This window comes from Barbus barbus, assembly GCF_936440315.1.
Source record: "Barbus barbus genome assembly, chromosome: 27".
Classification (NCBI taxonomy): domain Eukaryota; kingdom Metazoa; phylum Chordata; class Actinopteri; order Cypriniformes; family Cyprinidae; genus Barbus; species Barbus barbus.
The window spans coordinates 12587901-12601317 of record NC_136755.1 but is presented as its reverse complement, the minus strand read 5'-3'; the positions used below and the strand labels follow the sequence as shown (position 1 = coordinate 12601317).

Below are 13417 nucleotides of genomic sequence, written 5' to 3'. Positions count from 1 at the left end.
GCTGTTTAATATTTTTGTGCAAACTGTGATAGTTTTTATTTTCAGGATTATTTGCCGTGAAATCTTTTGTAACATTATAAATGTCTTTACTGACACTTTTGATCAATGTAATGCATCCTTGCTGAATAAAGGTATTAACAAATTTACTGACCTCTAACTTTTGTACGGTAGTGTATAATCAAATTAAAATCCTCAAAATACAAGAAAGAAGCCTATGAGCAAGCTTAAACCTTAATGTAATTTTTGTGTTTCATATAAAAACTGTGTTGGATTAATTAAATTCCAGACTATCCAAATCAGTTTGTCATTATGTGGGATGTAGCCAATTGAAAAATCAACTGCCAAATGTCATAAAACGTTAGTCTATCAAGTTTTATTATAAGCTGAAATTAATATACATGGTTTAAATGAATACGCACAGTTTAATATATTTAAAGCCTATAATTTGATTAAAGTGGGGTTTTCACATCCATACTGTATGGATGCAGCTGTTTTGAGATGCATGGAACCAAGAGCAGCTTTTTTCTTTGTACGATGCCTGAATCTGTTGGGGTATGTGAAAGGGAGAGTGCTGCAGTTTCTCTTCTATTAAACTCTCGATGTCCCATCTGTCTCTGAAGAGTTTGCCTAAAAATACCCCCCAAATGTGTGTTTCCATATCTCTCGTTTGTGATGAAGCGTTGCTGTGCTTACTCTTAGAATAACCAACACTCGCACAAAGAGATTTGATCTGTTCTGACTGTTTAAAGAGGTTTACAAAGGCAACCAGCTGCACTTATGAAATAAATAAATTTGATATGAGTTGACATCTGTGAGGCTTTGTATAAAAACTAGATGATTCTGAGAATTACTTATTTCTGCATTAACTTATTTAACAGACTAGTACCCTGGGAATTAATGCACTATAAAAAAATATTTTTTGAAGTTGTTAATAAAACAATATTGGAATAGGCCTATTTTTTATGAGAAAATATTATTTCAGTGTTTCTACTTCAAAATTTACTTGCCATTTGGGAAATGTCTGACTGAAAACGGTTTCAAATAATTTTTTTCCAAACATTTTTCAAAAATGTTTTTTTTTTTTTTTTTTATACATTTCTTTGAAATAAATGCCACTTAGTCTGATATTTTATCATGTAATGTCATGAATTGATACACTTTCAAGTGTGAGCCCAAATAATTTTTGCATTATTTTGACTGTATTTAGTAGCAAAACAAGCGCTGTGTCAATCAAATTCGACTCTCAAAGATTCAAAGTGTGTTGTGGTTTAAATTTGTCCCTCCGGTCTGAAATAATAGGAGCTCTGTTCTGTATCTATAAATACAGATAGTTGGTGGTCTCTCCCACCTCCCTTCCCATACCTCCCAGGGCAACAACACCGGAATTAGACTGGCTTCAAGTTAGTTATCAGACTCCCCACAGTGTTTGAACGCTCACCCACGCATTTAATCCTCCTGATTATTACACGGGCCGCCTATGTGTGACGGGCAAAAGTTTAGCCCAAAACACATTTAGGCAGGTGGGGAAAAAGTAACATAGACTCGTCTCAGGAGAATAAGTCAGATGTTATAGAGTGGTGAAATCTTTTTGTTTATAGAATAACTAAACTAGTTCAGCTGAAGTACGAGAGCACATCGTCTGAAGGAGATGAAAGAGAGCTTTCATTGAAAAGGGGAAGCCCTGATTTGAGAAATGACCTGTGTCTGTAACCACAGATGTGACACGGTGGCCTGCACGTCTTAAAATCCAGGAGGTTTTTTTTGAATGATGTAGAGATTACATTGCTGAGATTTGCTTTCATCTTCTCAACGGCAGGAAGGATGGAGGAGGATGTGATTTGAGTACTAGTCTGTGTGGTTTTAAAGTGCACTGCATATGATTCATTGTGGTTGTTTCTTCAACAATGGGCTCTTTTGGTTCTTTGTTTTTTAGAAATAAAATTAAATATCATTACACACAAATCTTTAGTTTATTAGCAATTTCCAGCATTTTTTCCATCTGAATGAATGTTTTTTTTTTCTTTCTTTGGAATAAAACAGCCGACTCCTTTGTCTTATCACAAGTCACATAATGTATTTTAATTTTGTACAATAAATAATATTTTCTTTCTTTTGCACAATGGAAAAAAAATACAGCTTTAATAGAATTTGGAAAAAAAAATTACAGCTTCATTAGAATTGACGCACAATAAAAAATATTCTTTTCATTTGCCAAATGATATTTACCTTGATTTTTCTCAAGCATGCTTTTTTGATAAGCCTAACGATCAAACGTAACGATCAAACTTCAGTTTAGCAAAATGAATTGATTTGTTTTATTGAATCAACTCATTTGTGTAAAAATTACTATAATTAATTCTCACAAAATAAATATCAAAATTCTTCATGTATTTCACCCTTTTAAATCATTATTGTTTTTAAAAAATAGATATTTTCTGATGGATTTTTGAGACTGAAAATCTGGGCCGGAAACAAGGGTGTCCATAGAAGACATTTGAAAAGCAAAAATAAATGATCAAGACATTTTATATGTGTTCTTAATATAACAAAAAGAAATGAAAATCTGTTAGTTTGAATAAAAATCAATTCTTGGGATGTACAAGTATTTGTAGTTGAAACAAAGTTGAACATTTTCTTAACCTGAAGGTTGGGAACTCTAGATACAGTTTTGCTGAGAATGCATTATTTTCTCTTTGTCTTGCTTCTCAGGGACCTCTCGGCCTTATATAGACCGATAGATAGCTGCTTTTGAGCTACGGTTTGATACTATAGTACTTTAAATTAATGAAGTGCATTCAGAAGCAGCAGATGCACGCTGAGACGATGTCTTTAAAGGGCATCGGTGCAGAGATCTCAATGTTTCACTCTCTATGCAAGCCGAACGCCTGAGGCCGTGTCTTCTTAAAGCAGGAAACTCGCTAAAAAGAGTTGACTGAAAATGCCAGCCGCTAAAGACAGCACCGCATTTCTAGTGCCGCTCAAGGGATTCGGCTATAAGCTTCCACAAAGACGCCACTTCAAAGTTCAAGAAAGACACAGAGGCAACAAACAATCCCTTCCAGAAACAAGAATATTTCAGTATGGGCGCTGCTAAACAAGAGACGAAAACCAACAAATCAGGAAATGTGGGAATTGTGCCCAGTCAGATGACTATGCATAGGTGTGTACAAACTGGCAAGGTAATTTGCCCCACAATGCAGCGTTCTGCACAAGGCACCTTGATTGTTAAAACCACTTTGAGATTTAACAAAGAAAAGCTGTCAGATGCAATCAGGACGGTGTCTTCAGATGGACAAATGTGTCATTTAACATGGAACAGAGCTGTTTCCCCTCAGAAATAACTCTCATTTCTATGTCTAAAACGTCTGTCTGCATTTCTCAGCCTCTTTCACTTTTAAATATGTCAGTCTTTCCGTCTCTCAGAATAACACTGCTTTATTGAGGCACGTGGCAGGGAACTTCACTCATCAAGCGTCCTTTCAGCACGTTCCAACTGGGACATGACACTCCAGCTCTGCCACCCTGCCCAAAAATAAGCCAGCATATAGTATTTGTGTCTAGACAGGGTTGTGTGCTAGTAGACGCCCACTGAGGAAAGTGAGATGTTTATTGATATTTTGAAAAGTGACCACCCGGAGTGATGGATTGCTTTGTGAATAATCAAATGGTGTGTGACTTAATGTGCACTGAGGTTGAATTAACTTATTGGAATTGCATATTTTTGTTTCAAAGCAGTGGCGGTTTTATGAATGCTTGTTGGTTTATCTATAAGTGTTTGTTTTTAAGGGAGGAGAAGGCATGTTATGTGTGTGTGTTTGTTTTTCATGACCTGAAGTGTTTCTCACAGGGCAGTTTCAGTGCTAGTGAGGATTTATATAGAGTTGCCTCAAAGACATTCATAAATTTTAAAGTGTCCCAAAAATGTCTGAATACTTTTTGTGGCCTATTCCAGCTATATTTTGGGGAAGAATAAAAAAAAATGTCCCAAGAAGTTGGCTAAATCGGAAAGAACCTGATTTTCTGGATGTTATCAAAAGGAAAATTGTATTTATTTTTTTATTCTGAAACATTTATAGTTTTTATGCTTTGTCTTAGTGTAGTAATTATAATTTTTTTATTAATCAAAGAATTGTAAAAATAAGTTCAACATTGATAATGATAAGAAATTATTCTTGAGTAGCAAATCAGCATATTATAATGATTTTGAGATTAAGGATCATGTGACAATAAAAACCGGAATAATGATGCTGAAAATTCAGCTTTTCCATCGCAGTAATAAATTACATTTTTAAGTATATTAAAAAGGAAAACCGTTATTTGAAATAGTAATAATATTTCACAATACTACTGTTTGTTATATACTGTTTTTATATACAGTGGTGTGAAAAAGTGTTGGCCCCCTTCCTGATTTTTTTTTTTTTTTTTTTTTTGCGTGTATAGCCCGATTCGGACAGTAATTGTTTCTCATATGGACGTCTGTAAAAATTAATTTGCATATCACCTCAGTGATAAAACTCATGGATTCGGACGGCGATTTATTCACAGTGGAGGATTGCTCACGTGGCCAGTCACATGATTGTGTGCTGTAAATAAAATTAATTTTATTTACAAATTTATTCTTATTATTGTGTAAAATGTATTTTAAAATACTTATTAAAATAAGAATAAAAAATATTCTTATTATTCCAAGCATATTTTATGTATAATCCTATTTATTATTTTATTATTTAAATCTCCTGTTTAAAAATAGGAAAATACGCGTTATAGTTGTATATAATTATACGCGATATATATCCGTTTATAATACAAATTTTAAAATTGTATTGCGTACTTGCCGCTGCCATAATAAAGACCCACTTTGAATGTTTACGTGCTTTTCTTCTCTTTCTGCTCTCATTCGCTGTGGTGGAGCAGTTATGAAGTATTGTTCTTTTTTGTATTTTAAAAAAAAATACTTTATTTCCAGCATTTCAGAAATAAATATGTATGCAAATTACACCGAAGTACAACAGTTACCGTACGGTGTTCGGGAGTGCTCAAAAAAGGCAAATTTTGAATCGATTTCTTCTGGTAAACTCAGAGATGTGGATTCGGACGGCAATTAAATAACCACACGACCTTGGTATTTGTCAAAAAACAGTAGGTAATTTGGCCGGGGATTTTCATGGGGGTGGTGAGAGAAAAACACAGACGTCTTGGATTCGGACGGCAATTAAATCACCAACTACCCCCTGTATATGGTGAAAATCACTTGCGTCCCCCTGAGAAACAATTACCGTCCGAATCGGGCTTTTGTCACACTTTAATGTTTCAGATCATCAAACTAATTTAAATATTAATCAAAGAAAACACAAGTAAACACAACATGCAGTTTTTAAATTAAGGTTTTTTTTATGAAGTGAAAACAAAATCCAAACCCACATGGCCCTGTGTGAAAAAGTGTTTGCCCCCCCCCCCCCCCCCTCGTTAAAACATAACTGTGGTTTATCACACCTGAGTTCAGTTTCTCTAGCCACACGCAGGCCTGATTACTGCCACACCTGTTCGCAATCAAGAAATCACTTAAATGGGACCTACCTGACAAAGTGAAGTAGACCAAAAGGTCCTCAAAATCATGTTGAGATCCAAAGAAATTCAGGAACAAATGAGAAAGAAAGTAATTGAGATCTATCAGTCTGGAAAAGGTTATAAAGCCATTTCTAAAGCTTTGGGACTCCAGCGAACCACAGTGAGAGCCATTATCCACAAATGGCGAAAACATGGAACAGTGGTGAACCTTCCCAGGAGTGGCCGGCCGACCAAAATTACCCAAAGAGCGCAGCGACGACTCATTCAAGAGGTCACAAAAGACCCCACAACAACATCTAAAGAACTGCAGGCCTCACTTGCCTCAGTTAAGGTCAGTGTTCATGACTCCACCATAAGAAAGAGACCGGGCAAAAATGGCCTGCATGGCAGAGTTCCAAGATGAAAACCGCTGCTAAAGAGCAAAAAGGAACATAAAGGCTCGGCTCAGTTTTGCCAGAAAACATCTTGATGATCCCCAAGACTTTTGGGAAAATACTCTGTGGACTGACGAGACAAAAGTTGAACTTTTTGGAAGGTGTGTGTCCCATTACATCTGGTGTAAAAGTAACACAGCATTTCAGAAAAAGAACATCACACCAGCAGTAAAATAATGTGGTGGTAGTGTGATGGTCTGGGGCTGTTCTGCTGCTTCAGGACCTGGAAGACTTGCTGTGATAAAATAGAGCCATGAATTCAGCTGTCTACCAAAAAATCCTGAAGGACAATGTCCGGCCATCTGTTCTTGACCTCAAGCTGAAGCGAACTTGGGTTCTGCAGCAGGACAATGATCCAAAATACACCAGGAAATCCACCTCTGAATGGCTGAAGAAAAACAAAATGAAGACTTTGGAGTGGCCTAGTCAAAGTCCTGACCTGAATCCTATTGAGATGCTGTGGCATGAACTTAAAAAGGCGGTTCATGCTCGAAAACCCTCCAATGTGGCTGAATTACAACAATTCTGCCAACATGAGTGGGCCAAAATTCCTCTATATATATATATATATATATATATATATATATATATATATATATATATATATACACATATTATATATATACACATATTATATATACACACATATTATATATACACACATATTATATATAATTAGAATTTTTCATTTTATATATCATTTTTTGGGGGGATAAAATGTAGGTGGCTCCTGCATATGGAAAACTTCCTGTCATTATATTATGTGGTTTGCTAAAGCATTTTGAGGGTTTCTTAGTGTTTTTTTGTAGTTACTTACAAGACCTGGGTGGTTTCCTTATGGCTGTTTACTGCTCAAGTCAGTAAGTCAGTAAAGCCCACCATTAAGTCTCTATAATAGAGAATATATAATATCCTTTAGATGTGATTCGCTTAAGGATTTTATCTTAAATCTTAAGTCTGATCACTTAGAGAAGTAATAACACACCTCTTCTCAACGATCCACATGATTTGTGGCATCATTCAGTCCATAATGGGAGTTATATGCTAAAGTGTAATTAGCGGTTTGAACACTTTAACAGCAATATCTTGTTATTGCATCTAAACTTGTTTGTGTATGTGTGTGTGCCATTTTTCTTCTGCAGGCACTGCCATAGCTCAGCTGACGGATGTGTCCAGTCTGGAGCAGTGTGAGGGTGACGGGCGCAGCACGGTGTTTAGTGACAGGACTGGCATGGTGAAAGCTGCTCGCATGCTGCTCTCCTCTGTTACCAAAGTCCTGGTGCTTGCAGACTGCATCGTTATCAAACAGATCATAAGCTCTCGCAACAAAGTACGTATTGTCTGCTGGGTCCAAGTACTTGTGCACTGGCCTTTACAAGCACTCAAAATGGCACTCATCTTTTCCTGTCAAGTACAAGAGTACACAGGCGTGCACACAGGCTAGTGGTTGCTCTCAGATGCTATCGCTGCATGGCCACATATTTAGAGTCCTTCTGCTTTGGAGATAATTGAAGAGACATGGCACAGGATAAAGTAAGGAGGCCTGTTTTAACATCCATGTCGGTGAGATGAGGAAGTGGACAGTGTCTATGTGTGTGCGCCTGTTTGTGATCTCAGATCTGGAGCTAATCATGTCCAGTTAGTGATGTTTGGACGGCCAGGCAGCAGAACAGCTCTCCATTAGAGAGAAACACAATTGAATTTGTCCCTGACCATGCCTGATAACACCCACTCCTAGCTAGCTAACCTCAAATAGAGGCTTCCCTTATCAATTTTCTCCCATGCGAGTGTCTCGGACTGCTTCTGCTGAGCCTATTGGTACATATAAGAGTTTTCTTTCCTACACATCCTCACGCTTTGCTCTTTAAGCACAGTTTCTGCGGTGTGACTCAGCGTGTATGACCACTATGGGGGTATGGGGGTTTAAACATTTAAGAGTATTTTCTTGTTTAAGAAACTTTGCCTTGTTAAAACTACTATGTTATGGAATGGTTGCAACTGTTGTAGCTAATGAAATACTTAAAAGTATGTCTGTATGTTGCAACTGTCCAACAAAAAAGTTTAATTTATTTTTATAATAATAATAATTTGAAAATGTAAAAAAAAATAAACATTATATATATATATATATATATATATATATATATATATTGTATAATAAAAATAAATTCTGCAGGTATGACATGAGCAACATGAGCTAGGTATGACACTTTCTCATTTTGGATAATAAAGAAATAAGACAGAATTGTCTTAATACATAAAATAAAATAAAAATGATGTATTATTGATCATATTGCTACGAGAAAGTAAAATCACAATAAATCTGTGATATCTCAATTGTTTTCTATACAGTGAGATTAAATGGAGCAAAATTCTTCTTTTTATTAAGCCTGTTGCTTCTCAGATCCCTAGTAATCGAAAGACTTGTGGAAGCGATCTCAACAGCTTCACACACTATGCTCAGATTTGCCACAGTGCCTCTATGCTCTTACTGTATATCAGCAGTTGTCTCAGTTGAGTCTATTTTTATTTCTTAGGACAGACATGTGAGATAAAGCTCATTTCTAATTAAAACACATTATGAAAGCAACCTTTATGCAGTAAATTTTTTTTTCTCAGGGCTGTAGCTGAGAAAGACGTGGGTTTTATGTATGTGTGCAGGTGCTGGTTACCCTGGAGCAGCTGGAGAGAGTCAGCACTTTTCAGGAATTTGTCCAAATCTTCAGCCAATTTGGGAACGAGATGGTAGAGTTTGCCCATCTCACAGGAGACAGACAGAATGTAAGTGACCTCTCTCTCAAACACACACACACACACACACACACACACACACATCCCCCTGCTCACCCTCCATCGTTCCCTCACTTTACTTTAGATAATCAAACACTGATAAGGACACTTCCTATGGCAGATGTGTATAGCCTGTGTAGATTTATACATGGGATGAGGGGAGAAGGGGAAGATAATGGAGGGATTTTAGTTATAAGAACTGAACTGTGTTGCACACTGCAATTTCAATCAGCAGCTCTCAAACCCCACTGATAAAAACCTTAGGGGTAAGATACACTCGACCGCAGTGTAGAACAGATGGATGGAGTGAAACGCTAGGGGTGCTTATTAACAGGAATTCACAATTTTAAGCCTCTCATCAGTGTGTGTTTGCAATGCAAAAACATATGCAAGATCAGGGAATTGTACTGCGTTTATAAATTAATGAATTGTTTTCATTATCAATGCTCTGTTGGAAAAAAAAAAACATATCATACCTGCATATGATCAAGCTATTTTGCTGCTGGGTAGAGATTAGATATGGGTTTGTCAAAAGCTGATACTAATGTTGATATAGAGCAAGAGCTTTTAAACTGGGGTCCACATGGGGCTGCTAATGGATCTGCTTAAAATTAGCCTGAAAACGAAAGGTTTAATTGTTTTAGGGGGCAAGTCACAAAGAATCCTCGTGGGTTAAAACATTGTCAAATGCAAGATGCTGCAAAAGATGGCAACGGTCAAAAACGTCTGTATGTTTGCATAGAAAAACAATGGAATTAAAAAAGGCGTTCTGTGTGAAGGGCCACTTATTCTGCTTTTTGAAGATTGGAAATCTTCATTAATTGCTTTATTGTTCATTTTAAAGAACTACATTTTAATGTAATTGTATGGACAGCCATAGATTTTAAGTAATAAAAACAAATCAAATCCTATTGTTTTATGGATTTTTGTTTTTACAAATATTTGTTGAAATGTTTAGAAGTGTTAATTTCTTCTTGAAGGCAATGTCATTTATGTTTATATACTATAAATTTCTACAAATACAAATATTCTACAAATATCTACAAATATTTCTCCTCAGATTTATATGCCACACTACTCAAACAGTCTGTAAAAAGTTGATAGTCAATTTAATACAACAAATATTTTTTTGATAATATTTTAGTAAATAGTATACTTTACTGAAATGACAATATAAATTACTATAATAATTAAATATAAAAGCCAATTACTTTATTTTGCAAACATTGTATTGTCTTTATATTACACTTACTGTTTTTCTATATTTTAGGAAGTCAGTCTCTTGCAAGGTTATCCCAATTTTTGGAGGGTTCTTGGTATTAAATATCTTGAAAATCCCTGATCTATATAGTAGATTGGGCTATGGCCACTGTAGTACTGGGTTACATTGGGGTCCAAAAGTGTGCTAACGCTATCGCTCTCATTGTGGCTCAATATTGGCCTTCACGATTGCTCGATCACCACATGAAACCATATCAAACCAGCGCCATCAGAAACTGGTTTCAACTGATTTTTCTTGCAGTGCATGGCCGGTTCTCCTCCCAAGGCCTCCTCCGGAGTCCCATCATGATTAGGAAAGTAGTAATATGAATATGAATGACACCGAGAACTGATAGGAAAGGCTGTCTCATTTTAAACAGGAAGCTTCTGTATGTGTTTGATAATTTTTCACAAACACATCACGTTCCTATGTCTGCAGAGCTTTCCTGCCAATCTGCAGCCTCCATCTTTTCAGTTTTATTCAGAAGAACATAATAACAGATAATCATTTCTCCTTTTGTGAGCCATGGCTCCCAGCCGGGGTGAGAGAGATCAGGTTCCTCTCATTCTCTCCATCATGCACACACACAGTCTGTCAGTCACAAATCCCTAATGCCTCACGGCGTGTCGAGTGAGCGTAGCTCTATTGAGTTATAGTCCAGCTCGCTCAGTGTCAGTGGAAGGCATTATGTCAGTGCTATCTCTACCAAGGACCAAATTTACTCTTCATTCTAAGCAAGACCTTGAAAAATGACCACTTAGAATGAATTCAGTTCTGTAGATCTCCTGACACCCTGCGTCAGATTGTTAAGATTCAAGTCAAGTGCACTTGATTTGTTAGAAACGTTAGTTTTATTATGATTCAGTCAGATGTGTTTCATAAGCACTTTGTGGAAATCTTAACTGAACTAAATTGATAAGTGTAATTCCAGCCTTAAACCTAAGCTGAGATTTCAGAACACTTGAAAGCACTCGAGGCATTGCATGTTTTCTCATATTTGTCTTGTGGATTCTTGTTTTCCTCAGGATCTGAAGGATGAAAAGAAAAGAGCTCGGATGGCCGCCGGACGTGCTGTGTTGGAGAAATGCACCATGATGCTCCTCACAGCCTCTAAGGTAGGATTGTGGAAGAGAGTACCATCTGCTGTCTAAAACATGTTAATATCAACGTATGTATTTTTGCGTAAAAACCTGAGTGTGAATGTAATCATGCAGAAATAATGAGGCATTTCGGTTTAAGATACAAATTTTGGAATAAAAGCCTGTTCACACCAAGGACGATAACTATAAAGATAACGTTAAAGATATAGTTCTAAAAATCGTTCTCAATATTAAAGAATAACAGAGTCCACACCACAACTATAACGATAAAGGCACATAGAAACGATATCTTTGGAATAATTTCAGAACGATTTTTTTCCAGCTGATGAAAGATGAAAAACATCTACAGCCAATAAAAATCAATCCTGCTATAACCAGCTCGAGAATTTAAAGCAGCAGACGAGCGTGCGCTTAGAATATACAGACGATATCCTCCACTGATGTGGACGCTAATATTATCTTTATAGTTATCTTTATAATTATCGTTCTTGGTGTGAATGGGCCTTAATACTATTTTAAAAACAGATGTATCTGGGATCCAAGATCTATCCAATGTTATGAATGGTCTTAGTTATGAAAAAGTACAATGTTATTGCTGTACTGCTTTGTACATGTGCCATGGTTTTTATTACGGTAATATCATAGATTTTAGACATGTATGTTACACATCCCTTGGAGTATGGTATTCTGTATAGTATTCACAAAGCACCATGGTTGTCTAATGGCTATTAAAGTGCCATGATATTACAACCCGAATTCCGGAAATGTTGGGATGTTTTTTTTTTATTTGAATAAAATGAAAATGAATTTCAGTTATATAAGTATAAATAAAAGAATTAATAAATAAAAGAATACAAGAATTTCAAATCACATGAGCCAATATTTTATTCACAATAGAACATAGATAACATAACAAATGTTTGAACTGAGAAATTTTTAAATTTTATGCACAAAATTAGCTCATTTCAAATTTGATGCCTGCTACAGGTCTCAAAATAGTTGGGACGGGGGCATGTTTACCATGGTGTAGCATCTCCTCTTCTTTTCAAAACAGTTTAAAGACGTCTGGGCATCGCAATTATGAGTTTCTGGAGTTTTGGTGTTGAAATTTGGCCCTATTCTTGCCTGAAATAGTTTTCCAGCTGCTGAAGAGTTTATGCTCATCTTTGACGTATTTTTCATTTAATGATGTGCCAAATGTTCTCTATAGGTGAAAGATATGGACTGCAGAGAGGACAATTCAGCACCCGGACTCTTTTACTATGAAGCCATGCTGTTGTAATAGCTGCAGTATGTTTTGCATTGTCCTGCTGAAATATAAGTAACTGGAGGGGAGCATATGTTGCTCTAAAACCTTTATATACTGTTCAGCATTCTTAGTGCCTTCCAAAACATGCAAGCTGCCCATACCGTATGCACTTATTCACCCCCACACCATCAGAGATGCTGTCTTTTGAAATTAATGCTGATAACATGCAGGAAGGTCTCCCTCCTCTTTAGCCCAGAGGACACAGTGTCCGTGATTTGCTTTTTCTGCCCTTTGTTGCACCGTGCCAATTTTTTTGAGACCTGTAGCTGGCATCAAATTTGAAATGAGCTCATTTTGTGGATAAAAGTGTTTCTCCGTTTAAACATTTGTTATGTCCTCTGTTTTATTGTGAATAAAATATTGGAACATGTGATTTGAGAGTCTTTTAGTTTTCATTTTATTCAAATTTAAACAACTTCCCAACATTTCCGTAATTCGGGTTGTACCATCTGATACCATCAATGACACTTTTTCATAAGGGTTTTTTTCATAATTGAGCTTGTTCATTCCTCTAAAAAGTGTGTTTTCCTTTCTTTATTCTAAAAAAATGTTTAACATCCTGTTTAGATGTCAAATTTTGCAGCCACACTTTTGTTGTTCCTCTGCATTCTGAAGATAATTTTTGTTCCTCTTTGCCTCTCAGACTTGTCTGAGACATCCAGACTGCGAGTCGGCACGGATCAACAAAGAAGCAGTCTTCCAGCGTATGCGTCTGGCCCTGGAGCAAGTCATTGAGATTGTGACTGACACGAGGAGTGGTGGGGAGGCCAAAGCACTTCCTGTCAACATCTACGCTGGGATTAAAGATTTTAAGGTGCAGGTGTAGGCCAAGGGCTCTTAGATGGATGTCTCAATGGATAAAGTTTCTCTTTTAAAGACTTCTTTTAAAAAAATAAAAGAAAAAAGTATTGTTCAACCAGTCAGAAAGAATACACTCACTGGCCTCATTATTAGG

At 36.4% G+C, this 13417-nt stretch overlaps 1 protein-coding gene across 2 annotated transcripts in view; it reads left to right on the top strand.

The window, feature by feature from the left end:
- Positions 1–13417, top strand: part of LOC306846842 (alpha-catulin-like) — a 59754-nt gene that overhangs the window by 30067 nt on the left and 16270 nt on the right. For both annotated transcript variants that reach the window (XM_079380483.1, XM_079380484.1), the window contains exons 3-6: positions 7145–7332; positions 8664–8783; positions 11079–11168; positions 13106–13276. In XM_079380483.1, the coding sequence (XP_079236609.1) occupies positions 7145–7332; positions 8664–8783; positions 11079–11168; positions 13106–13276 (569 nt within the window). The remainder of the gene's footprint in view (positions 1–7144; positions 7333–8663; positions 8784–11078; positions 11169–13105; positions 13277–13417) is intronic.